The following is a 27248-nucleotide window of genomic DNA, read 5'->3' as shown; positions in this document are numbered from 1 at the left end:
TCTTCCATGTTGTAAAATGTAACAGATACCCATAAGAGTTACAGTGACAGTATTTGGCCAGCACCTGATCTATTCAGGCTGGGTTTTTTTAGTTACTCAATACTTTCTCCGCCCATTCTGTAAGCTTTCTAGACTGCCTGTCACCTTAAAGTATAAGTACTGTATGGCTGCCCACCAAATTCTCCCATACACTGGGGTGATTCACATGCAGTTTGGCCTCTTTTAATATGATTGGGGCAATCAATCCCATGAAAGGCCTCCAAATTGCATGTGATCCTACCGCCTAGGAAGGTTCTGCATGGCTCAAGGAGGGATTGCGGGAAATTCTAGGGGGGCCCTAGTGTGTACCCAGCTTTAATTTACTAATACCCCTTTCAGACAGAATTTCCCTGGTCCAAGAGGGTAGACCCGGGTTTTTTTTCTGTCTGAAAGGGTCAAGCCGGGGCTAAAATACCAGGGCTTCAACCCAGGAATTTACCTGGGTTTTTCCCGGGTCTGAATTCCAAAAACCCGGGTCGCCGTCTGTCTGAAAGGAAACGACCTGGATTTTTGGAATTATTACACATTGTTAGGCACTGATTGGCTCTCCTGGTGGGGTGCTGGCTGATTGGTTGTGAGAATGGGCCTCTCTGATTGGCTGAGAGGGCATGGCAATGGGTCTGGCATCTGAGGTCATTAGGGAGCTGAAGAAAAGACAGCATGGCCCACTGGAAGAAGCAAGAGGTGAGAGCTGCTGGCAGTGAGAGGGGAGGAGGATATCGGCAAACAGATGACTGGGACAGTCAAAGATGCCACAGTGTACTCAAACATTGCAAATATACTGACAGCCATGTGAGGTAACATCAGGGTTGCCGACCCTCCCGGAATTACCGGGAGTCTCCCGACAATCGGGACCCCCACTGAGCCCCCCAATCGTGGCATTTAAATGCCGCAATCCGCGGGTCTCAGAAGAGGGGGCGGAGCTAAAACGACACACTCGTGTCATTTTAGCCCCGCCCCCTCCATGGCGGGGCTTAATGACGCCACAGTCAAGCCCCGCCCCCGAACGGGTAATGAAAGTCTCCTCTCCGGGCTTCTCCCGGAGAGGAGCATTTTAAAGTCGGCAACCCTGGGTAACATGTACCTTCCAGTTTATAAAAATAATAAAACTTGTTTACAACATATCCTTGTGAGTTTTTCACATTTTTTTTCAAGAACAGGGTGTATTTCATATCCTACCTACTAGGGCGTGGAGGGAGAATATAATAGCGAGCGCAGCCAGCCATATGAGGGGACACGGTGCACTGATACAGTGTCCGTGTTGACTTGTGTCGACATTTGGCACTAAAACAGTGGAAATGTATTTTGACTGTTGACTTTCCCATTGTTGACTTGAATGCTTGTGTCGACCTTCCAACCCTGTCAACCTTAGGCCCAACAACGTATTTCTTGTATCGACCTAAGCACCGTCGACATTCAGTGGTCGACCATCATACAGTCAACCTAGGGCGAAATGTAATAGGGTGCGATTTTTTAGACTAAAAAAAAATCGCACCAAATCGCACCTTTAAAAATCGCATTTTTTGCCGCGAATTCGCATATGTAATGAGATGCGAATTAGCGGCAAAAAAATGCGATTTGCCGCGATTTGCCGCGATTTTTAGTCATGAAAATGTGCGCATTTTCAGTCATGAAAATGTGCGCATTTTTATAAATGCGCTTTTGTGCAAAAAAAAAAAAGTAAAAAAAAAAACGGCGTGGGGTCCCCCCTCCTAAGCATAACCAGCCCCGGGCTCATTGAGCCGGACCTGGTTCCAAAAATACGGGGGAACAAAAAGCATAGGGGTCCCCCGTATTTCTGAAACCAGCCCCGGACTCTTGGACCGGTCCTGGTTCCAAAAATACGGGGGACAAAAAATCTGGGGGTCCCCCGTATTTTGAAACCAGCACCGGGCTCCAACAGCCCGCGGTGTCATGCCACAGCCGGGGGACACTTTTTATACAAGGTCCCCCGGCCAAAACATGAGCACCGTGGCTGGTCAGCCTTGGACGGGGTACCTGGAGGAGTGGGGACCCCCCCAATAAAGGGGTCCCCCCCCCCCAGGCTTCACCCGTCCAGGGCTGAAGCCCGGGGCTGTCACCGGCGTCCGTGGCCAGTGGACGCCGGCCTGATAGGGTTAAATCCATCATACATATCATTACATTGCTTTTTACCGGCGAACTACAAGTGCCAGCAGACCTCCCCCGCATGCTGGGACTTGGAGAACCACAAGTCCCAGCATGCAGGGCATTAATGGGCCCGCTGGGACTTGTAGTCCACCTGTAAAAAGAATGTTTATAAAAAACACACACACAGAGAAGTACAAGTTTATTACACACACACACCTCAATTTTACACCAGCATACTTACCATTCCTGGATCCAGCGCTGGTCTGGCTGCTTTACAGCCGGCTCCCCCCGCACTGACAGGCAGCGGGGAGAACCGCTTTCTCCGTTGCCTGTCACCGGCTTTCTCCGTAGCTTCTGTAGCTCTGTCCCAGTGCTACAGAGGCTGAGAGCGTGATTGGCTGAGCTACAGTATGCGTCTCCATGGAGACGCATAGCTCAGTCCTGATTGGCTGAGCTATGCGTCTCCATGGAGACGCATACTGTAGCTCAGCCAATCACGCTCTCAGCCTCTGTAGCACTGGGACAGAGCTACAGAAGCTACGGAGAAAGCCGGTGACAGGCAACGGAGAAAGCGGTTCTCCCCGCTGCCTGTCAGTGCGGGGGGAGCCGGCTGTAAAGCAGCCAGACCAGCGCTGGATCCAGGAATGGTAAGTATGCTGGTGTAAAATTGAGGTGTGTGTGTGTAATAAACTTGTACTTCTCTGTGTGTGTGTTTTTTATAAACATTCTTTTTACAGGTGGACTACAAGTCCCAGCGGGCCCATTAATGCCCTGCATGCTGGGACTTGTGGTTCTCCAAGTCCCAGCATGCGGGGGAGGTCTGCTGGCACTTGTAGTTCGCCGGTAAAAAGCAATGTAATGATATGTATGATGGATTTAACCCTATCAGGCCGGCGTCCACTGGCCACGGACGCCGGTGACAGCCCCGGGCTTCAGCCCTGGACGGGTGAAGCCTGGGGGGGGGGACCCCTTTATTGGGGGGGTCCCCACTCCTCCAGGTACCCCGTCCAAGGCTGACCAGCCACGGTGCTCATGTTTTGGCCGGGGGACCTTGTATAAAAAGTGTCCCCCGGCTGTGGCATGACACCGCGGGCTGTTGGAGCCCGGTGCTGGTTTCAAAATACGGGGGACCCCCAGATTTTTTGTCCCCCGTATTTTTGGAACCAGGACCGGTCCAAGAGTCCGGGGCTGGTTTCAGAAATACGGGGGACCCCTATGCTTTTTGTTCCCCCGTTTTTTTGGAACCAGGTCCGGCTCAATGAGCCCGGGGCTGGTTATGCTTAGGAGGGGGGACCCCACGCCGTTTTTTTTTTTATAAAAACACTTTTACACATTTTTATTAACAGAACCATGCACAGATCTCAATGATCTGTGCATGGTTCTGTCAAATTCGCCTGTCAGAACCTGGTCTATTTTTTTTGCGATTTTTGGTAACATTGACCAAAAATCGCACCCTATTACATTTGCGAGTTGTATACTTTATAATGGGAAAACATCTGGATGCGAATTGAAATGTGACTAAAAATCGCACTTCTAAAAGTGCGATTTCGCGGTAAAAAGTGCGATTTTTTACCGCGATTTTCAACCTATTAAATGTGCGATTTTCGGAAAATGTGCGATTTCGGCCGTTTTTGACCAAAAATCGCACATGTCTAAAAAATCGCACTCTATTACATTTCGCCCCTAGTGTTCATTCTAGCACCCGCCATTTTTGAAAACCCATGCAGTTCCTCTTCCCTGCCTGGGGTGTCACCGTCTGCTGTGGTGTTTCTAGCACAGGTCTGGTTTGCATATCAGTGCTGATATACAGACCACACTGTGATAGGTGCACCACTGCAGACGGCGACACCCCAGGCAGGGAAGAGGAACTGCATGGGTTTTCAAAGTTGGTGGGTGCTAGAATGAACACTAGTCAACCCTATGACCCATACCCAGCCTAAAGGTTAGAAGTGAAGGAGGAGCGTAATTCCACCTCTCTGGATGTAAACAATGATGGGAGAGGATAAATGTCCGCATGATGTCACCAGCCCACCCCCGGCGCCCACGTCACCGAGCGATATCCACAGGAACGGCCATGAATTGCTGGCCATTCCCATGGGCGCAACTATCCCCCGCCCCCCGCCCACAGTCTTGGGTGCATGCACCCAGCAAACAGTCTTTTCGCTGTGGCCGCACGCACCCGGGGTACGCACAAGCACAGAAATGCAGCTGTGCAGGCGCATAGGCATAACATCGGTCCCTGTGCGAACCAGCAGCCACTACGAACGGACCTCAATAAGGTCCTATAAATATACTTACTAGGGAGCAGGGATTTTTCTACCAGCAGGTGAGCTGTGTAATCAAAAACAAGCTAATGACGCAGCATCTATGCAAAATACCCGCTAATGACGCAGTGGGTATGCAAAAACATAATAGTCAGCGGGTATACAAAAATACACTGACGCCGCAGATGTGTGTAAATATGCTAATAACTCAGCGGAAAATGCAAAAACACGCTCATAACATAGCAGATATGTAAAAACATTCCAAAAAGGCTGTGTATATGTGAAAACATGCTAATGATGTAGTGAACTGCGAAACACGCTAACGACACAGCAGGTATGTGAAAACACACTTATAGTGCAGTGGATATGTGGAAATATGCTAATAATGTTTCCGCAGGGATTTGAGCAGAGATGCCACTGATAGTGTCTCTGATCCGCTGCTTGCATACAAAGACGCAGCACCAGTTACACCATTGGAGCTTTGATTGCTCCAATGGTGTAACTGGTGCAGAATACTAAAAAATGCTCACGATACATCCGTGTTTGACTCGGGTGTGGATCGTTTTGTCGAACACACTAAGGTCGACAGTCATTAGGTCGACACCGTTGGATCGACAGGGTGCTAGGTCGATAGGGTGCTAAGTCAACATGGGTCAAGGTCGACGGGGTTTAGGTCGACATGGGACAAGGTTGACATGGGTTTAGGTCGACATATGCGTTAGGTCGACATGGGTTAGGTTGACATGGGTTTTTTCACTGTTTTTTTACCAGAATGTCGACACAGTCGACATGGACACAGTTGGAAGTGAACTTCAGCCCCTCGCATCGATCGCTTCGCTCGCGATGCTTCGGGCACGGTGTCTCGCTGCACTCGGCACACTATTTTATTCTCCCACCACGCCCTAGTGGATGGTAGGGCATGAAATACCACCTGTCGGCACATGACGGCTCAAAAAACAGTGAAAAAACCCATGTCGACCTAACGCATATGTCGACCTAAACCCATGTTGACATTGTCCCGTGTCGACCTAAACCCTGTCGACCTTGACCCATGTCGACCTAGAACCCTGTCGACATTCCCCCCTGTTGACCCAACGGTGTCGACCTAATGACTGTTGACCTAAGTGTGGTCGACAATACGACCATATACGGTATACGGTTTGACTCTCAGTCCAGCCGCCACTGCTGCCACCAATAAACCCTTTGACTGTCAAAATTGCAAACAAATTTTCAATGCATCCGGTGTCTCAAGACGGTTGTTGAATGTGCGACTCCAGTGCAGTGCAACAATAATGGCTCAATCATGGCACAAAAAGCAACAATGCTAATTTACTAAAACCTATTGAAAGTGGGGACGTTGCCCTTAACAACCAATCATTTCTTTATTGGGTACTTGTGTAGTTTCACGGCGCCAGCAAGGCGCCGTGCTACTTCCGGGTTCTACGCTCGCCACAAACTATGTTAAAAAAAGTAACTTAACTCCTGCCAACATGGATAGTTCATACCTCCACTATCCATGTTGGCATGGAGTTGATCTTAAATAGCGTGGCGAGCGTAGCGAGCCACCGAGCCTGCAGCGTGGGCGAGCGAAGCGAGCCCCGCAAGGGGACTCAGACGCGTGAAACTACACAAGTACCCTTTATTGCATCCTAGAAAAAAAAGACAGAATCTTATCGGTTGCTATGGGCAATATCATCCCTTTTCACTTTTAGTACTATGCATCCACCTCAGGCTCAGACAGGCTGCACTATGATGTGTGACAGACCGTGCTTGACAGCCACAGAGGGTATTATCCAGCATTTAATGATTATGAGTCATGACATTCTATGCGGCATAAATCGATGTCCACAAATAAGTTCTAGATAACATCGATGTCATTGTGCCCATATCGAAAAACAATAGATTATTTCTGCAAGAGAAACCTAAATCTCTAAGTCATTGCAGGTCGCCAAACCCACTGCCCTCACACCTTTAGCAGAATGACGTCAGATACTGCCCTTTTTCCTGGATCCACCCCATTGGTTGTGTGCGTATGAGTGCTCACTTCTTATTGGCTTAAGTACATTGCATTGTATGGTTGATTGGCTAAGCTGGGGAGTGTTTCAGTGATTGGCTGGCACTTGTCCACTCTGTGAGGCCGGGGTGTCCAGGGGACAGTGAGCAATGTACGGGCTGTGCTGTGCGGGGACCGCCCGGTTCCTAACCTTGGGCCGGGGGTGTTCCAGGCTTCACGGCCGGAGCCACAGGTAATGATGCTCTGTGTGATGGCAAATACACATCCCTCACTGTCCGGCTGCTGTGTAACTACAAGCCTCAGCACGGCTGGTTGGGCTTCAGGGATAGCTGGGACTTATATTTCAGTAACAGGAGCAGAGGCTTTATTCCACCCCTTCCTACATTGGCATTATACCAGTGTCTGCTCCCTTTTGCTGGTTTCCTCCTCACCAGTGTTAGAGCTTCCTAAGTGTATGTAAATAAAGGGGTATGAGTCATAGCAGGGTCGATAGTATTTGGTTCGACCACTATTGGTCAAAAGTCAAGAGGTCGACACATGACAGTGTTTGACATGGTCAAAAGGTTGACATGGGAAAAGGTCAACATGAGTTTTTAATTTTTGCTTGGTGTGTATGTCGACCTAAACACCGTATAAGTGCATCGTTTTGCCTGCCTTAAGGCACGGTGCCTCGCTGGGGTCTGCATGGAAAAAAAGTCTATATTTACACATGGAAAAACTCATGTCGACCGTCAACCTTTTCTTGTTGACCTATTGCTTGTATTGACTTTTTGACCATGTCAACCTAATGCACGTCAAACTTGTTTTATTAAAATACATCTAAATATATGTACAATCCGCCTTTAATGTCTTTACAATTCTATTATCAGCACAAAACTGGCTTCTAAAGGATACTGGAAATAATTATAAATATATATTTTTTATAGATAAAGGTTGAGTCTCCCTTATTCTGGTAAAACCAGCCGACGGGGGACTTTGCTAGCAAGTCTGCCATCGGCGGCCTATACACATGCGGCGATTTTTCGACTGAAAATCGCTCAAAACGGCCAAAACGAGCGATTTTCAGCTGAAAATTGTCTAGTGTGTATGGGCCTTTATCCGTATATTCCAAAAACCGAAATATTCCGAAAACCGCGGATTTCATATTACATGTTGCCAAGAATGTTGGTGACCTTTGATATTCTTAAGTACAATCACGATGCAGAAAAGGTGGATTTTGGCCTTTACTCCTTATTTAAGTACAAGTTAGATATTTGAAAAGTAATTAATGAAATAATTCTATTGTGCTGTGTGGATTAGAGACTTGTAGAGGTACTGTAATGGGTGTGTATCATTAGGTTGACCACTATTGGTCGACATTGACAAAAGGTCTACAGAAGCAAAAGATCGACACAGGAAAATGTTGACGTATGGTTTTCCCCTTTTTTTTGTGTCTATGCTAAAATCTGCCGACATAGCCTCCCAAATGTTCCTGTGTCAACAATTTTCATGTCGACCTTTTGCTATCCCAAGCCTTCCCCTCTCTTGCAGCCTATCCCAAACCTCGCCCTCTTATGCAACCTACCCTTTACCTCCTCCTCTCGAACCGTACTGCCTAACCCCTAACTCCAGTATTTCCATCCAGGATGTGTCGGTATTGTGACTGTCTGGATCCTGCTGTCACTTTCTGAATGTTGATATACTGAACGCCTCTTTTACAGTTGTCAGTATGAATTTGGGCAGGATATGTTCTCCTGGCATTATTTATTTATTTTTATAGCGCAGGAAATTCTGTTAGGCTTTGCAATTGGAAACAGTGATACAACAAACTGGGTATGTACAAACTGTTAGAAAGGTAGGAGGGCCCTGCTCACAAGCATAACATCGATAGGGTAATATACATTGATTCACAAGGATAGGTGTTATCTCTCCTTGGTTCCTGGTGTGCTGTATGATGCGGTAACCCAACAGTTTGGCCAGGGGTCAGGAGGATGAAAAGTGTGAAAAAGAAAGAGAGTGGATATGTGTGTACTATACAGTGGGGATGTGATTGGATAGGAGAAGTTTGACGGTTATGTGGGCAGTTCTGGAATACGATAAGCTGCCTGAAGAGGTGAGTTTTCAGGGAACGCTTAAAGAATTGGAGACTGGAGCTTATTGAGCTGGTGGACGTAGCCTGAAGAAAGTCCTGTAATTGGGAATGGGAGCAAGTAATGAGTGTGGATGAGAGACTTGTGAGGAGCACAATAGGAATAGACTGAATTACCTGCTGGTGTTTTATTAGAAATTGTTTCCTTTACCAATATTTTTTTTTTTTTGTCAGCACGTACGACGTGCTCATTGTCGGAGGCGGGCTTGTAGGACTGGCATCTGCCCGGCAGCTCATACTTCGCCACCCAGCCTTGCGCTTTGCCATATTGGAAAAGGAAAATGAAATTGGTAAGATTTATCGGGAGCAGCAATGTAATAACAAAATATGATCGAGGCAAACTGCTCATTGGACCAATTGGGTCACATGCACTGAAGACAACACAAAGTAAGGATACAAATTTCTATAAGATAGAAGAAGAGTGGAAAAGTCAGAAGCCGCCTTATACAGATTAAGTGTCTGGATATCGGTTATCCAAATTATTCTGAAAACCATAGTTTCTGCAATGTATCTTTTATTTTTTTCTGCTAAAAGCACTACTGGGGACGTCTGGAACTGGCCACTACTGGGGACAGGATCTGTAACTGGCCACTACTGGTGACATGATCTGTAACTGGCCACTACTGGCGACGTGATCTGTAACTGGCCACTACTGGGGACGTCTGGAACTGGCCACTACTGGGGACAGGATCTGTAACTGGCCACTACTGGCGACATGATCTGTAACTGGCCACTACTGGCAACGTGACCTGTAACTGGCCACTACTGGGGACGTGACATGTAACTGGCCACTACGGGGGACGTGACATGTAACTGCCCACTACTGGGGACGTGACATGTAACTGGCCACTACTGGGGACGTGACATGTAACTGGCACTAAATATGTGCAGGAAAAGGATTGATTGGCATTCACATTCCGTACCTAAGATAGTACACAAACTTGCTTCATGTTTTCAAACATTGTTTCATACTCAAATAAAATATATTTGTGGGTATTTCATGTGTTTGTACAACATTAATGCATTTTGCTCTCACACATGGGTCTCTTCCTCAAAATATTCCCCAACACTGCCCCGAGCAGTTTGGATAATGGATACTCAACCTGTATAACATCTTATTGAATTCCCATTGATTTTTAAGGTCAAGTATACACCTCATGCTTACAAAATCAATATCTGCTTTAGTTTTTCCTGAGTAATGTGTGTGGGCAGAGAAGCTAAATATATCTTTCCCATGAACACAACTTTTTTTTTTCCCCTTTGTTCCCCCCTTTATTTATTTACAGTTTAATATATAGCGCATACATATTATGCAGCGCTGTACAGAGAATATTAGAACATTCACATCAGTCCCTGCCCAATGGAGCTTGCAATCTATATTCCCTACCACTTATACATGCACACACAGACATTCTAGGGCTAATTTTTTGTTGGAAGCCAATTGGCCTACCAGTATATTTTTGGATTGTGGGAGGAAACTGGAGTACCCGGAGTAAACGCATGGGGAGAATATACAAACTCCACACAGTTAGGGCCATGGTGGGTATTGAACCCGTGACCTCAGCGCTGTGAGGCAGTAATGCTAACCGTTACACCATCCGTACTGCCCTTGCGCATGCCTGTCTTTTTGAAGTGTTCATCTCTTTCTACTGGCTAGATGCCCTGATGCCATTGTACGCCAATAGGGCTGGGTAGGGTGTTGGAGGCCAAGGTACGGTAAGGGCATGTTAAGATGAATTGTTCCAAAGATGACCGCTGTAAATGCACCTCTAGAGAGAAGTTTTGGTCACTGAATCTCTGGTGCAAAGCCGATTGTAACGGCCACAGGCCACATCTGATTTGATGAATGCATCTAATGGTGTCTACACACAGGTCGACTTGGCAGCCGTCAATATCGATTTGATGTTGATGGCTGGAAGGGAGGGGGGATGGGAGGGGGTCATTGAGCAGCATGCTTTCCTTATGATCATGGCAGATCGAAGCAGAAACAGGTTACAATGGCTTCCTATGAACTCCCAAATAATTTACTTGTGATAAATTGCATCATTTAGTATTAAAGTCAAAATAGCTTTTTATCCCCCCCAGGCTGCTTTCTAAATACTGTATATATATTTTTTTTATTCATATTTGCATTAAATGTACAATGCCAGTGTCCCGTTATTGAAGCACATGTGCAAAGATCATTTCTCTTGTGTTTTATCAGCTTTCCACCAAAGTGGGCATAACAGTGGTGTGATTCACAGCGGAATCTATTACACTCCGGGGTCTCTGAAAGCCAGACTGTGTGTGCGAGGGTCTGCTCTTCTGTATGACTACTGCGACCGCAAGAGAATTCCCTACAAGCAATGCGGGAAGGTACCGAGCAGTAATATTCTTATCCTCTGTTATTTATATGGGACCACAACGGTTCCACAGCACCTTACAGCGTGCGTGAGCATACACGGTGCAAGAATTACAGTACAATACATTTCAGAACATGAGATACAAGCTATATACACAGCGGTAGTGTTGCAAGTTGAACTTATAAAGATTTGGTTCTAATGGGGACAGATGAGAAGTACGTGAGAGAAGAGGGTCTTGCCCGTGAGAGCTTACAGTCTAGAGACTAATACCCCTTTCACACCAGAAAATGCAGGGACTTACTCAGGAATACGGTCCCTGGATCATGCAGGGACATTCCCAGGTTGGCCCCTCTCACACCAGCCTAGTCCCTGCATTTTCTGGTGTGAGGGGGAACCCGGCAGCTCTGTGTCCCCATCAGTCCCCCTAACAATGGACGGGAGGGGGCACATGGCAACTCCGTCCCCAGCAGTCCCCCCAGCTCCAAGCTGATAACAAGTCACAGGACAATAAGGACAAGCAGGAAGGCGGGGACGGGCCAGCAGCTCGAGCACAGCAGCTGCAGGTTCACTTCCATCAACGGCGAGGCACCACGGCCATACAAGAAAGCCAGGAAACCGGGTAATTACCTTTCACACCGGCCTGTATCCCGGGCTGGTCCCGGAAGCAACACTGCTAGCTAGCAAGGTTGAAATCCTGGGACATTGGTCCCGGGATTTTGGCTCGGGAACCTTTCACACCAGCGCTACTCGCCTGGGAATTTAGGCTGGTGTGAAAGGGGTATAAGTGGAAGACCTACAGAGGTGACACAGAGGAGAGGGGCAGATAGGGGGAGCACTGAGAGGTGGGGTAGGATGAGAGCTGGAATGTTCGAATAAAGGCGTGCGTTTGGAGATTGCGATTGGGGGAGGGAGAGCATTCTGGTGGTGAGAAGCGGTACAAGCAAAATCTTGGAGGCGATCTGATGGGAAAAGGGGCGGCAGCCATTGGATAGGTGTTTCTTACCAGAATGATGTATTTTCCCTCTAAGTTCACTTGATACTGTTCTATTATTATGTTGTGACTTAGATACATTGATTTTAAATAAGACCTTGCCATCATTTGATTGTAATGCTCTATGATTGTGGTGGTGTAGGAGTGAGATTCCACCTTGATGACACTATGTTTTCTCCAGCTGATAGTAGCTGTACAACACCAGGAGATACCAAGACTCCAAGCTTTATACGAGAGAGGGCAGCAGAACAGTGTGCCCGGGCTGCGCCTCATCAGTGCCAAGGAAATCCGGGAGAAGGAGCCCTACTGCAGGGTGAGCGTACACATATATACTGTTGTAGAACTTCACCTATCTTACAAAGAGGATGCCAGCACTAGCAGCCTTGTTCATGAGTTAAAAGCAACAGCATGTGATTGGGGGATCTACTGACATGTGTGAGCTCATTAAGCACGTGGTCTGATGTCATCAGGCCATTGCTGGATTTAGATAGGTTGGAAGTGACTGAGCGTGCAGGCTGGAGGCAAATGCAACGTCATAAGTTTGCTAAAAGCCTTTACTCTGAGAATAAAAAAAAACGGATGTCCACTATGAGCAATACCTTGCTTTTGGGACGGTTCAGCCTGGTGCCTTATATTAGCATACAGATGTAGTCATGCTGGTTGTGGCTGTGACTTGACGCAAGTGCAACTCGTTTGATGCGATTTGCATGGAATTACAGGCGGGTGGTCTAACACTGTTGGCCATATCCTACCATTGAATAACAGGAGGGTGGTCTAAAAGTGCTGGACATATCCTTCCATGGAATAACAGGAGGGTGGTCTAATGGTGGTTGCCTTATCCTACCATGGAATAGCAGGAGGGTGGTCTAACGGTGCTGGACATATCCTTCCATGGAATAACAGGAGGGTGGTCTAATGGTGATTGCCTTATCCTACCATGGAATAGCAGGAGGGTGGTCTAACGGTTCTAGCATTATCCTATCATGGAATAACGGGAGGGTGGTCTAACTGTGATGGCCTTATCCTACCATGGAATAGCAGGAGGGTGGTCTAACGGTTCTAGCATTATCCTACCATGGAATAACAGGAGGGTGGTCTAAAAGTGCTGGACATATCCTTCCATGTAATAACGGGAGGGTGGTCTAATGGTGATTGCCTTATCCTACCATGGAATAGCAGGAGGGTGGTCTAACGGTTCTAGCATTATCCTACCATGGAATAACAGGAGGGTGGTCTAAAAGTGCTGGACATATCCTTCCATGGAATAACAGGAGGGTGGTCTAATGGTGGTTGCCTTATCCTACCATGGAATAGCAGGAGGGTGGTCTAACGGTGCTGGACATATCCTTCCATGGAATAGCAGGAGGGTGGTCTAACGGTTCTAGCATTATCCTACCATGGAATAACAGGAGGGTGGTCTAAAAGTGCTGGACATATCCTTCCATGGAATAACAGGAGGGTGGTCTAATGGTGATTGCCTTATCCTACCATGGAATAGCAGGAGGGTGGTCTAACGGTTCTAGCATTATCCTATCATGGAATAACGGGAGGGTGGTCTAACTGTGATGGCCTTATCCTACCATGGAATAACATGAGGGTGGTCTAACAGTGTTGGCCATATCCTACCATGGAATAACAGGAGGGTGGTCTAACGGTGCTGGCCTTATCCTACCATGGAATAACGGGAGGGTGGTGTAACTGTGCTGGCCATATCCTGCCATGGAATTACAGGAGGGTGGTCTAACAGTGCTGGACATATCCTTCCATGGAATAACAGGATGGTGGTCTAACAGTGCTGGCCTTATCCTACCATGAAATAACAGGAGGGTGGTCTAATGGTGCTGATCTTAGGGTGGTCTAACTGTGCTGGCCTTATCCTACCATGAAATAACAGGAGGGTACTAATATCCTACCATGGAATAACAGGAGGGTTGTCTAATGGTGCTGGCCATATCCTACCATGGAATAACAGGAGGGTGGTCTAAGGGTGCTGCCCATATCCTACCATGGAATAGTAGGAGGGGGGTCTAACAATGCTGGTCATATCCTACCATGGAATAACAGGAGGGTGGTTTAACATTGCTGGCCTTCTCCTACCATGGAATAAGGGGAGGGTGGTCTTATGGTGCTGGCCTTATCCTGCCATGGAATAACAGGAGGGTGGTCAAATGGTGCTGATATCCTACCATGGAATAACAGGAGGGTGGTCATATCCTACCATGGAATAACAGGAGGGTGGTCTAACGGTGCTGGCCTTACCTTACTGTGGAATAACGGGAGGGCGGTCTAAGGGTGCAGGCCTTACCTTACCATGGAATAGCGGGAGGGCGGTCTAATGGTGGTGGCCTTATCCTACCATGGAATAGCGGGAGAGTGGTCTAATCGTGGTTGCCTTATCCTACCATGGAATAACAAGAGGGTAGTCTAACGGTGCTGGCCTTACCTTACCATGGAATAGCGGGAGGGCGGTCTAATGGTGGTGGCCTTATCCTACCATGGAATAGCGGGAGGGTCGTCTAATGGTGGTGGCCTTATCCTACCATGGAATAACAGGAGGGTAGTCTAACGGTGCTGGCCTTATCTTACCGTGGAATAACGGGAGGGTGGTCTAATGGTGGTGGCCTTATCCTACCATGGAATAATATGGTGCATCAGTAATACCACCAGAGGGCCCACCTTTTACCTCTGTCTTTGCATTGCAGGGTGTGATGGCCCTGGACTCTCCATACACAGGGATTGTTAATTACAAACAAGTAGCTCAGTCCTACACAGATGATTTCCAGGATGCCGGAGGTAGTGTCATCACAGGCTTTGAAGTATCCGATATAAAAATGGTGAACGAGAGCCCGGCTGGGTCAGCGCAGGGTGAGTTACCATAACCCCCATCTTTTTTAACTGGCATATTAATAATCAGCAACATATTTGTTTGATAAATTAAAAACTGCTGCTGTTTAAAAAGGTTTTTATGTTTTATGTTGTTCTAAAGCTGTACTGTTTAATTTCTCCTGTGTTTGTGAATGATGTATTAAGCACCAGTTTGTTCATTTCTCCCTAGGCTTGGAGCATCCCGTTGTACTCCGAAACACAAAGGTAATGTATTATTCTGCTAACACCTACCAGCGATGGTCCCCACTCAGTCCTGTGGGACTTTCCTGGCAGCCAATCCCCCTCCGTTACCCTACACTTTGTCATAGAAACAACCGCTTTTGGGTAGTATTCCGTGACCATGTGCAGCGATATTGGTGCCTTTGGTAGATCTCTGCCATAACTCTTGGAATATCCTTAGGTTCTCCCCACCCGGGTCCTGATGCATCTAACAGCTAGAAGAGCGTTGTCACATACGTGTTACATTATATCTATATTACAGGGAGAAGAAGTGTATTGTAAGTACGTGCTGACGTGTGCCGGGCTTTTCTCCGACCGATTGTCCCAGGTCAGCGGATGTAGCCCAGAACCGCGCATCGTTCCGTTCCGTGGGGATTACTTGGTGCTGAAACCAGAGAAATGTTATCTTGTCAAAGGGAACATTTACCCAGTAGGTATTTCCTTCAGCCTCTGCATTGCTATTTATTGTGTATTTTCTTGAGGTTGCCCTCCGATTTTAGGCGCTGTATAAATTTATAGGTATATGTGTCAATTTGAATTCTCTGAACAAAGAATTGTGAATAAAAATATAAATATGGAAAATTATAAATAAAAAATAATAATAATAAAACACTGATACTCGTTCAGCTGCAGATGGGGTGGTGTGACTGTGTAATCACACCTAATTTGAAGGTTTTAACCTGCACAAGTGTAGGGCACCTTCTACAAGACAACAAAAGAAAAATCCCAATATCTGCGCTAATGTTTCATGAAGTGCAATATGGCAGAATCACTGCCTCAACACAGTTTAAATCAATTATTGTTTTTAATGGATTATAAAAAGTATCAAAGTACAATAAAGATATTTCACAATTTAAATCAATAAAAAGTTTTATAAGCTATTGCTCGTATATAATTTAGGTGGCCACTTATTTTTCTCATTCATATACTGATTATAGCATGCATTTAATATAAAATAATATATCTGATTAGTAACTAATAATAAAAAAAATGGTACTTGTGTATTATCTGGGCGCCCGATATTGTTAATTGCATGCCTTAACTTAAGGCATGCGATGCGATTGACGCGATTTTTCCATAGGAATCAATGTTAAATGGTCCCTGAGACCATTAGGGTCAATGTGAAATGCCCCCTCATTGTTAACGCCACCCCACCATCAACGCCAACCCGATGCGCGGCGAGCCCGCGAGGGGCGGCGGTACGCGTCCTCTGACCTTTTCATACCCCCACTATCCACGTCGGCATGGAGTTGATTTTATATAGTGTGGCGAGCGGACGCGTAATACCAGTGAAGTAATGCGCGTCCCCACGTGGGGCTCGCTGCGCTCGCCACGCTTCGGGCTCGTTGACGCGCTGCGCTCGCCACACTATATAAAATCAACTCCACGCCGACGTGGATAGTGGGGGTATGAAAAGGTCGGAGGACGCGTACTGCCGCCCCTCGCGGGCTCTCTGCGCTCTCCATGCTTCGGGTTGGCGTTGATGGTGGGGTGGCGTTAACAATGAGGGGGCATACAAACAATGGGGAGGCCTGGGAGGCATTTCACATTGACCCTAATGGTCTCAGGGACCATTTGGGACCATGTAACATTGATTCCTATGGAAAAATCGCGTCCATCGCATGCAACCAAATCGCATGCGATGCGATGGACACGATTTTTCCAACCCAATGAAAATATCGGGCGCCCAGATAATACACAAGTACCAAAAAAATTAGTCTATATTAGTCTGTTAGTCTATACTAGTCTTGAGTCGAAGAGGAAGATGGAAAACCAGTGACCACCTCTGATCTAGAGGTGACTCCATCCCCCTGGTCTGGTGAGTTCCCCATACAGTAGCTGGATTTTGTTGCTGTGCCGGTTGCCAGGTTTCATTTAGCCTCGAATTGTCCAGATGGCATGGTGGTACATTAAATGTATTTGCCTGTTCTTTTCTGGGAGGTTTCAGGGCACTCTATAATCTGGTGACTTCTGCGGACCATCACTTCTAGAAGACTTCGAAGCCTACTATGGCCAGATATTGCTATACTGCTCCATTGGTGGACCTTCCTTAAAAAAAAGTCCTAGTTAGAGCTTATTCTAAGAGGGAACTTTACTAAGCCAGCCGTATATGACCGATCCTGTACGGGATTGGCCATATACGATCCAAAAAAGAAGTCGACAAAGTTACAAAGCTGTTGTATTCGCCTTATTCGTATTTTCCGATGCCGTAGGCGTTAGGATTTGTATTGAATACATACGATGCGGCACCATTGCACGGATCTGTTGTGCGCGAAAAATAAATAAATGAAAAACTGTCATGCCCCCTTCCCCCACGGCTATAACCAGCCCCGGGCTCATTGAACCGGTCCTGGTTTTAGAAAGAAAGATTGGGGTTCCCCCGTATTTCTAAAACCAGCTCATGGGCTGTTCTAGGTTCCCAAAATACAGGGACAAAATGGGCCTGGTGCTTGTTGTCAAACAGCCAGCAGGGTAATGCCACAGCCAGAAGAAATCTGACCGATCTGTGCAGACTTCAAAACTCACCGCAGAAAAACTGTTCTACTGATCATTCCTATTTACCGGTGAATTCACCAGTTCGAGTGATACTAAATTCAATAGAATAGTTCTATCATTGTTGTATGCATTCGTATTCACCCGAATATGGGTGACCCACATTCGGATGATATTAAATCCTCACGACCGTATGACAGATGGATTAGTTACGACTATTCGATTTTAGTCATTTTTCCTCCAAAGAATGCATCTGAGCTGTAATTCTCCAACATATTTTACCAGCTGCAACAACTACCCCTGCGTGTATCTGCTTATGTATGTGAGATTTACTCTTTTCTCCATATTGGGCTGTAGGTTCCAGACCCTCGCTTTCCCTTTCTCGGAGTCCATTTCACTCCCCGGATGGATGGCAGTGTTTGGCTTGGCCCGAATGCAGTATTGGCTTTTAAAAGAGAGGGCTACAGACTGTGGGATTTCAACAGCAGGGACTTTGGTGAATCTGTTACGTACAGGTAAAGTGTTACATTATTGGATTCTCTACACTGCTATAAATGACGTTGGAGCAGATTTATTAAGCCTGGTGAAGTGATAAAGTGGTAACGCAGCAGCCATTCAGCCCCTAACTGTCATTTTTCATAAATTGACAGGAGCTGATTGGCTTCTTCATTACCAGCTTACACTTTATCACTTCACCAGGCTAATTACATCTACCCCATTATGACCGTATTTGCGTACCTTTCAGAGTTTCTTCTCTTGAGCAATTGCTGATCCTTGACATAAACCGTATCACCCGTCATCATTTACTCTCCTCTCTTACTGAGATTACCTAAATAATTAGTTGCTGAGAAGGCAGCTATTTAATAATTAAGAATAATATTGTTTTATTTTACTACTGGGGAAGTGATCTGTAACTGGCCACTGCTGGGGACGTGATCTGTAACTGGCCACTGCTGGGGACGTGATCTGTAACTGGCCACTGCTGGGGACGTGATCTGTAACTGGCCACTGCTGGGGACGTGATCTGTAACTGGCAACTGCTGGGGACGTGATCTGTAACTGGCACTAAATATGTGCAAGAAAATCATTGCTTGGCATTCAAAATCAGTACCTGAGATAGTACACAAACTTTGTTTGATGTTTTGACACCTTGTATCATACACAAATGAAATATATTTGAGTATTGCATGTGTTTATACAACATAAATGCATAAAGGGACAGGTGTGATATAGGGGTCCGACAGTCGGGATCCTGACAGTCATTATCCCGACATCGGGATCCCGACTGGCCAGACCCAGACAGCAGGGCAAGCGCAACAATGCCCCTTGTGGGCTCGCCACGCTGCAGGCACGGTGGCTCGCCACCTATTCTATTCTCCCTCTATGGGGGTCGTGGAACCCCACGAGGGAAAATAGCCGATGGCTGTCGGTTGACAGTCGGGATCCCAACGTCGGGTGAATGCCTGTCGGGATCCCGTCCGGCACCCAAAGGGACATGGGTTCCTTCAAGTTACATAGATTATTCCGTATTTCGGAATATTTTTATATTATCCAGGTATACTTAATGCTGCTTAACAACATCCTGCACATTTATGTAGTTCAGAATTTGTAAACTAATAAAGCAGAATGAAGCCATCCAAGTGTTCTGTCATCAGCCAGAATTGGGTTTCAGTGATCAGTCTGTAGTAATGTGGAGCACCCGCAGATGTTATCGTGCGATGAGTCTGTTTTATTCCCACTCTCTTCTTCTTCTATTCTAGCGGCCTCCGTAAACTGGTGCTGAAGAATCTGGCGTATGGCGTGGGAGAATTATACCGGGCATGTTTCCTACGGGCGCAGCTGAAGGAACTGCAGAAATTCATCCCAGAGCTTTCTCTTAGCGATATTCACAGGTGAGGCCTATACTTACAGAGGGAAGGCACCAAGGGCCTGATTCAGGGTTGTATGCTTATCGTATTGCGACTGCGTCTTCCTATGGAAAGATCCTGTGCAAAAATATGCAAATGTCGCAGATGGTTTCTGTTCTTGCCAGTAGCTATACCACATAGTGACACAAGAGGGCGCTGTGCATTAAATGAAAACACTGTGTATGGACGACCAGGCTCTCAAAAACTCCAGTTACGTTTACACTAAAGTTACTGCAGAACCAACGATGGGCCTGATTCAGAACGGCTCATTCGATGGTCGCTCGCCAAAATGCCTGCGTTCGCGGGGGAACGCCCATCGTTTTCATGGGCGCACCCACTGTTTTTGTGGGCACATCCTTGAAACGCTGGTCTTACCCCTGGCCCTCCCTTCCCGGATCGAATGGACCGGCGAGTATTCGCTCCTGGAGTTTGCGCATATTCGCGCGTGCGCAAGCCCCTAACAGCGGGGCGGGGACGAATTTGGACACTAAGGATCAGGTCTGAATCCCCCCTTAATTTTAGATGTCATCCTGTAATCATGGTGGACTGCATCTGGTGGGGTATGGGTCACTGCATTAAGGTCGACATGCATTACGTCGACCACTGAAGGTTGACAGGGCTTAGGTCGACACAAACATTACATTGTCGGCATATGTCAGCTAGAAGAAAAATGCATGTCGACCTAATGCTTGTGTCGGCCTTCCAACCCTGTCAACCTTAGCCATGTCAACCTATTTCAGGTGTCGACCTAAGCCCTTTCGACCTTCGTTGGTTGACGTAATGACCATATACCATTTGGTGATGGTTTACTTTCTAAACTTTGTACTCTCATTATTTCTCTTTTGTATAAAGATGAGGCTTTTAATTCAATATTTGAGCCCCTGTATTTACCCCCCTACCCCTATAATATTTTGTTCGGTACTTATGTATTATCTGGACTCCCATGTTAAATGCACCCCATTTTTTCATACCCCTACTATCCAACTACGCATGGAGTTGATTTTATATAGTGTGGCGAGCGCAGCGAGCCACCGTGCCCGAAGCGTGTCGATCGGCCGCAGTCTCATAAGAAAAACGGGAGCCCAGATATTACATAAGTACCTTTTGTTCACTTAAGCCAATCTTTCCCCCACAGGGGTCCCTCGGGGGTCCGAGCACAGGCACTGGATAAAGATGGGAACCTGGTGGATGATTTTGTCTTTGACGGAGGCTCTGGGGACATCGCGAGCCGCATTCTGCATGTCCGGAACGCCCCATCTCCAGCCGCCACCTCTTCCCTCGCTATAGCAGAGATGATCGCTTCTGAAGTAGAAGAAAGGTTTGGACTGCGAGACCGGAGCCCTGGGGAATCCAACCTGTGAACTCAATCTTCGCTTGATAAAGAATGACCTTTGGCGTTTAAGTCACGTAAAAAAAACTACTGCCCTCAAGAATCTTGCGTCAGGATGACACCATTATGTGCACGGTTTCCATCCAAACTCCAGCAATCTTCCTCTATACATATATTTTGACCGGGATGAATAGAATATTTTATATTGTGTGATTGGATTTAAAGCCAATTCTCTATTTCTGTACTGTCCTCATTCAGAACAACAGTCACGGAAGTGGGTGGGGGTAAAACTTGCAGCAAAGCTAAGCATTTGATTTTAAGCAGCAGCACAGAGCATTTCAGGTCAGCCATCAGGGCGTGGAAGGCAAGTATGAAAAGGTGGTGCTATGCCAACGTGTAACCAGCAGCTCAAAGAATACAGATCTGAGTCGTGTCACAGGCCTGGAAGACTATTGTGGTCTTAGATGCTCCTCCTATATAAAGTTTGATCTAAAGTTCATGCATGGGGGTATATTCAATTAATGTCTGATCCATTCCGACATTCTTTTGTCGGAATGGATTCCGACATGCCCTATTCAATTAGCGGCCAAATCCGACTGTCAGATTTGGCCGCTGCTGCTCACCTGACCGGCTACAGGACTGAGCAACTAAGGAGGCGGTGGGTATGTGGCCAGGGGAGACGGGACGTATTACACTTTTTTTTTTTTAAATTGTCAGATTTGGCCATGTTTCACATGCACATGGATCCACAGCTATTCAGCCAATCCACATGGTTTCCGACAGGTCGGAGCATTCCAACCTATCAGAAAAAAGCAGACCTTATTGAATAGGTAGGAACCCTTTCCGACCTATTCAAGTTGGAAACTGCTGTCTTTCCAACAAGACGGCAGTTTCATCAACAATTGAACATACCCCATGGTTTATAGAGGATGATGCTACGCATAGAAAGCTTGTGGCGCTTATTTAGGTACATTACCACCAGGACACAGCATTACCCCAATGGAGAGGCGTGTACTGGTTTTCCTTTTGTCCAATCAGCAGCTTAGCGGTAGAGACAGAACTTACTTGTAACCACTATTGACAGGTTTGCGTACGGCACTCCTCCATTACCTGTATACAGTATCTCAGCAACCTGCACCACAAGTACCAGAAAAGCTTTGTAAGGGCTGAAATCATCTTGACAACCACTTGGCACCAGCTTAAAGAATTTGCTTCTTTAATAAGACATGAAAACCCCTCTATGGTGCTGGTCATTTGTATCTGAAATGAGTGCCAATATCTCTGTGAGAGATGTGCAAAATACCCACAAAAACTCCCAGCGTCGCTCACATTTGTTATACGAATTCAAACAAAAAAATTGTGTGTAAAAAAAAATATATATTTATATATATTTCCTATAAAAGGTAACATTACAGGTCATTATGATGAATACAAATATTTACTTGGCAATTTTCACTCCTATTTTGACAAATTCACTTGGCACTCAAAGGGTTCATCCATGTTGCCGTAACTATAGGTAACGCGGAAAGAGATGGGTTTAACTTTGGTTGTTGCATTTTTGCAACAAAAAAAAAATGAAAGGTCCACACCTGGAAAAGGTTGACACAAGCATTATGTCAATGTGGGTATTTCTCCCGCATGTTGACACAGTTGACAGGGACACTGAAAAAGTGCACCAGGTTCCCACGCATGGCTTACTGCGCTAGCCATGCTTTGGGCTCGGTACACTATTATAATCTCCCTGCACACCATAGTGGATGGTAGGGCATGAACCATTGACTGATGACAAATGTCTAGCTAGAAAAAAACGTGAAAAACCCATGTCACCATTTAGGGATACGGTCGTATTGTCAACACCACTTAGGTCGACACCAGTTGGGTCGACAGGTGGCAAGGTCGACATAGGTGAAGGTGGACAGGTGTCTAGGTCGACATGGGTTTAGGTCGACATAGCGTTAGGTCGACGTGTTTTCTTTTACTGTTTTTTGAGCCGACATGTTCCAACAGGCAGTATTTCATGCCCTACTATCCACTAGGGCTGGTGGGAGAATAAAATAGTGCCCGAAGCATAGTGAGGGGCTTCGGTTGACTTGCAACTGTGTCCATGCCGACATTCGGATAAAAAAAACCATGTCGACCTGCTGACCTAACACTATGTTGACCTAAACCCATGTCGACCTTGTTCTAAGTCGACCTAGGCACCTGTCGACCCAACGGTATGGACCTAATGATTGTCGACCTAAGTGGTGTCGATAAAACGATCCACACCCACATTTAGACTGTTGACCTTCCCAATGTCGACCTAATAGTTGTGTCAACCTAAAGCCATGTCGACCTTTTTCAGGTGTTAACCTAAGCTAAAAAAAATCTACCAGGCCTAAGATTTGCATTATAGCCCTTAGTACCAGACACGACTTTCCCTACTGTAACAAGTCTCAGTGTAATTGTGGCAAGAACCAGGCATCTACCGCCCCCCAAATGAAGGTGAAGACCACACCGGGCCTATTCTGGATTTGCCACCCTAGACACCAGTGACCACTGTTTTGTAGTTATAAAGCATATTGGGCCTAATTCGGGTCCAGTTGGTCTTGCACTCATCGTTGAAAAAGTACCAGTTTCCAGTACTTTGCACTTGTGCAGGACCCATTCTGCACATTCACAAACTGGTCCAGTGTCTTAGGACGCAGTATCCTAGGACACCGCACAAAACACTACCGCAGCAGGAGGAGTCTCCATGTAATAGACGCCTCCTGCTGCGTTACCATACAGCGCTATCACTGCTTCCAAGAAAACAGCAGTGATCGCAGCTCCAACCACTTGGTATGTGCAAGTTATTATCATGGGGTAACATAAGCATTGCAGCTCCTGAGTTATGTCACAAAGCAGTGAGGTGCAATCAGGCCCAGAGTGGATTATAGTCCACAGCACTATGGTCCCACTAGAATTCAGTAGGGTTACTTCCAGCAAGACACCTGGTAGATAAAGCCGGCTATTATTCCCCACAATCTGCACAGTGTCAGGAATAACCAGATGTGGGCAAAGCTGTGTCAGACACAGACAACATGAAAGTCTACTTCAAATAATTTAAAGTCAATGTCCAATCAATGCAGGGATGGAGAGACCCTAGGGCAGGACAGGCCAACCTGTGGCTCTCCAGATGTTGTGAAACTACAAATCCCAGCATGCCTTGCCACAGTTTTAACACTCCCTTATAGCAAAACTGTGGCAAGGCATCATGGGATGTGTAGTTTGACAACATCTGAAGAGCCACAGGTTGGACTTGCCTGCCCTAGGGCATCTACTGCCTTATTCATTCTGAATTGGTTTCACCAAAATTCTAATGGTGCCCAAGCACATGTGAGATATGGCATGCGATCCATGTGATTTTGATAAATCGCATGCCACCTGACTTGCACCAGTTGAATCTCGCGTTGATAGATATTATGGTTTTTATCGCTCACAAGGATGGTCATCGACCATCGATGATTTAAAATCATTGATGGTTTGTGGCTGATGTCGAATACTTTTGCCATCAATGTGGGAGTACCAGATGGTTTCCCTACACCGATGGCAAAGGAGTAGCGATGTTTCCTTTTTTTTAAAAGGTGCCTGGACACAGAGCATAGCTCCGCCCCCGAAAGTCCCGCCCCCGTGTTCTGATTGGCCCACGGACCATTCATGGTTATCCATCAAATAGTTTGCCACTATCGATGGCTGGGTGCAGAATTGCCATCGATGGCGTCTGCACCGATGGCCATCCCTACTCACAATGCGATCTGTAGTAGAGTTGGAGGCAGGAGAGCTGGCAGCGGACGGCAGGCGAGTGGCAGAATTTGAAAACATTTTTCTTTTAAAAAGACTGGGGGGCCCTCTGATCAAAGGGCCAATTTTTTTTTCAAATTCTGCTACCTGCCATCTTCCAGCACCCGATGTGCCATCACAGTTAGCGACAACGGTTGCTGGGGGAAAAAGCCCTTAAGATGTGATCGGATGCGATGGGAAGTGTATGGACACTACTAAGGATTAAGCCGTCAGCAAAGCAACTTTGCTATGGCTTATGTCCATTTGTACTTAGGGGGTTATTCTAGTTCACTCGCAAAGGCACAATCATTCTCTTATGGACAAAACCATGTGCACTGCAGGTGGGGCAGATGTAACGTGCAGAGAGAGTTAGATTTGGGTGGGGTTTTACTTCAAATTGATATCTATGTAAAAATAAAGCAGCCAGTATTTACCCTGCACAGAAACAATAAAACACCCAAATGTAAGTGATTGTGTCTTTGCATGTGAACTAGAATAACCCCCTTAGTGTTTTGTCGAGATGGTGACCGGCCACTAGCTGATCGCTGGAGAGTGGGCACTGACTTGTGGGTAGAGGGTAGACAATTTAAGCACAAGACACCTCCATAGCTGGGCACCCAAGAACTCTGAAGACTCCTGTCCAGCCTGCAGAATTCATTCTGGATTGGAATCTTCAACCAAGATTAACTATAGTCTTGTGAAATGTGTCAACATCTTGTGGTCCATTGCCCTAAACACAATGCCCATAACTGGTGAACCCTTTCAGTAGGTCAAGGACATTGCAGATCCCTATAGTAAAGTGTGCCATGTGCAATGAGACGCCATGCCCGAAGCATGGTAAACGCAGTGGTACACTGATACGTTGTACATGTCGACTTACGCCAAAATTCAGGACAAAAAAAGGTGAAAACCCATGTCGACCTTCCCATTATCGACCTAATGTTTGTGTCGACCTTTCGTGTTCAGCTTTCATAGTGTTGTTACTATGACGCATACAAGCCACTTCCCCACCATCCTGTCACCTGTGTCACTACCCCCATCCTCGTCTGTGTCCCGTCTCCGCCATGGCACTCTCCCTCCCTGCATCCAGTTACCTGTATCCTGGCTCTCCTGTGCCACATCCCAGCCATTATCCCGTCACCTGTACCCCGGATCCACCATCACCTGGGTCCCGGCTCCCCTGTGTCACATCACCCCCCATCCCGTTACCTGTACCCCGGATCCACCATCACCTGGGTCCCGGCTCCCCTGTACTGTGATCCCTCCATCCCACCACCTGGGTCCCAGCTCCCCTGTGCTGTGATCCCTCCATCCCACCACCTGGGTCCCAGCTCCCCTGTACTGTGATCCCTCCATCCCACCACCTGGGTCCCAGCTCCCCTGTGCTGTGATCCCTCCATCCCACCACCTGGGTCCCGGCTCCCCTGTGCTGTGATCCCACCACCTGGGTCCCGGCTCCCCTGTGCTGTGATCCCTCCATCCCACCACCTGGGTCCCAGCTCCCCTGTGCTGTGATCCCTCCATCCCACCACCTGGGTCCCGGCTCCCCTGTGCTGTGATCCCTCCATCCCACCTCCTGGGTTCCGGCTCCCCTGTGCTGTGATCCCCCCCTTCCCATCACCTGGGTCCCGGCTCCCCTGTGCTGTGATCCCCCCCTTCCCATCACCTGGGTCCCGGCTCCCCTGTGCTGTGATCCCCCCCTTCCCATCACCTGGGTCCCGGCTCCCGGGTGCTGTGATCCCCCCTCCCCATCACCTGGGTCCCAGCTCCCCTGTGCTGTGATCCCTCCATCCCATCACCTGGGTCCTGGCTCCCCTGTGCTGTAATCCCTCCATCCCATCACCTGGGTCCCAGCTTCCCTGTGCTGTAATCCCTCCATCCCACCACCTGGGTCCCGGCTCCCCTGTGCTGTGTTCCCCCCCTTCCCATCACCTGGGCCCCAGCTCCCCTGTGCTGTAATCCCTCCATCCCATCACCTGGGTCCCGGCTCCCCTGTGCTGTAATCCCCCAATCCCATCACCTTCGTCCCGGCTCCCCTGTGCTGTAATCCCCACATCCCATCACCTGGGTCCCGGCTCCCTTGTGCTGCAATCCCCCCATCCCATCACCTGCGTCCCGGCTCCCCTGTGCTGTAATCCCCACATCCCATCACCTGAGTCCCGGCTCCCCTGTGTTGCAATCCCCCCATCCCATCACCTGCGTCCCGGCTCCCCTGTGCTGTAATCCCACCTTCCCATCACCTGAGTCCCTGCTCCTGGATCACACGTCCCTTCTCCCTGTATCCCGTATCCCCAGTCCCTGTATCCCGACTCCCCCAGTCCCTGCTCCCTGTATCCCGGCTCCCCCAGTCCCTGCTCCCTGTACCCCGGCTCCCCCAGTCCCTGCTCCCTGTATCCCGGCTCCCCTGTCCCTGTGTCCCGGCTCCCCTGTCCCTGTGTCCCGGCTCCCCCAATCCCTGCTCCCTGTATCGCGGCTCCCCCAGTCCCTGCTCCCTGTATCCCGGCTCTCTCTTCCCCTGCTCCCGGCTCCCCCAGTCCCTGCTCCCTGTGTCCCGGCTCCCCCAGTCCCTGCTCCCTGTATCCCGATTCCCCCAGTCCCCGCTCCCTGTATCCCGGCTCCCCCAGTCCCTGCTCCCTGTGTACCGGCTCCCCCAGTCCCTGCTCCCTGTGTCCCGGCTCCCCCAGTCCCCGCTCCCTGTATCCCGGCTCTCTCTTCCCCTGCTCCC

The 27248-nt window shown here is 47.7% G+C and overlaps 1 protein-coding gene across 1 annotated transcript; it reads left to right on the top strand.

Moving 5' to 3' along the window:
* Positions 1–6512: 6512 nt before the first annotated feature.
* L2HGDH (L-2-hydroxyglutarate dehydrogenase) lies at positions 6513–20958 on the top strand. The gene is made up of 10 exons (XM_083166207.1): positions 6513–6658; positions 8729–8844; positions 10758–10909; positions 12069–12200; positions 14590–14752; positions 14943–14977; positions 15255–15422; positions 17843–18000; positions 19246–19377; positions 20528–20958. Exons 1-10 carry the CDS (start codon positions 6576–6578, stop codon positions 20751–20753), a joined length of 1365 nt encoding a protein of 454 aa, XP_083022333.1. The 5' UTR covers positions 6513–6575; the 3' UTR covers positions 20754–20958.
* Positions 20959–27248: the final 6290 nt, after the last annotated feature.

Source organism: Crinia signifera, chromosome 12 (assembly GCF_055691185.1).
Source record: "Crinia signifera chromosome 12, ASM5569118v1, whole genome shotgun sequence".
Classification (NCBI taxonomy): Eukaryota; Metazoa; Chordata; class Amphibia; order Anura; family Myobatrachidae; genus Crinia; species Crinia signifera.
The sequence above is the reverse complement of the archived record's forward strand: the minus strand, read 5'-3'. Positions and strand labels throughout refer to the sequence as shown.

What these genes read in the sequence shown, in the direction of transcription:
- L2HGDH (XM_083166207.1), top strand. Translation starts at nt 6,576, where the DNA reads ATGTACGGGCTGTGCTGTGCGGGGACCGCCCGGTTCCTAACCTTGGGC. An exon ending in AGAAGGAGCCCTACTGCAGG is followed by an intron (nt 12,201 to 14,589) that starts GTGAGCGTACAC and finishes TTTGCATTGCAG; the next exon opens with GGTGTGATGGCCCTGGACTC. An exon ending in CCCGGCTGGGTCAGCGCAGG is followed by an intron (nt 14,753 to 14,942) that starts GTGAGTTACCAT and finishes ATTTCTCCCTAG; the next exon opens with GCTTGGAGCATCCCGTTGTA.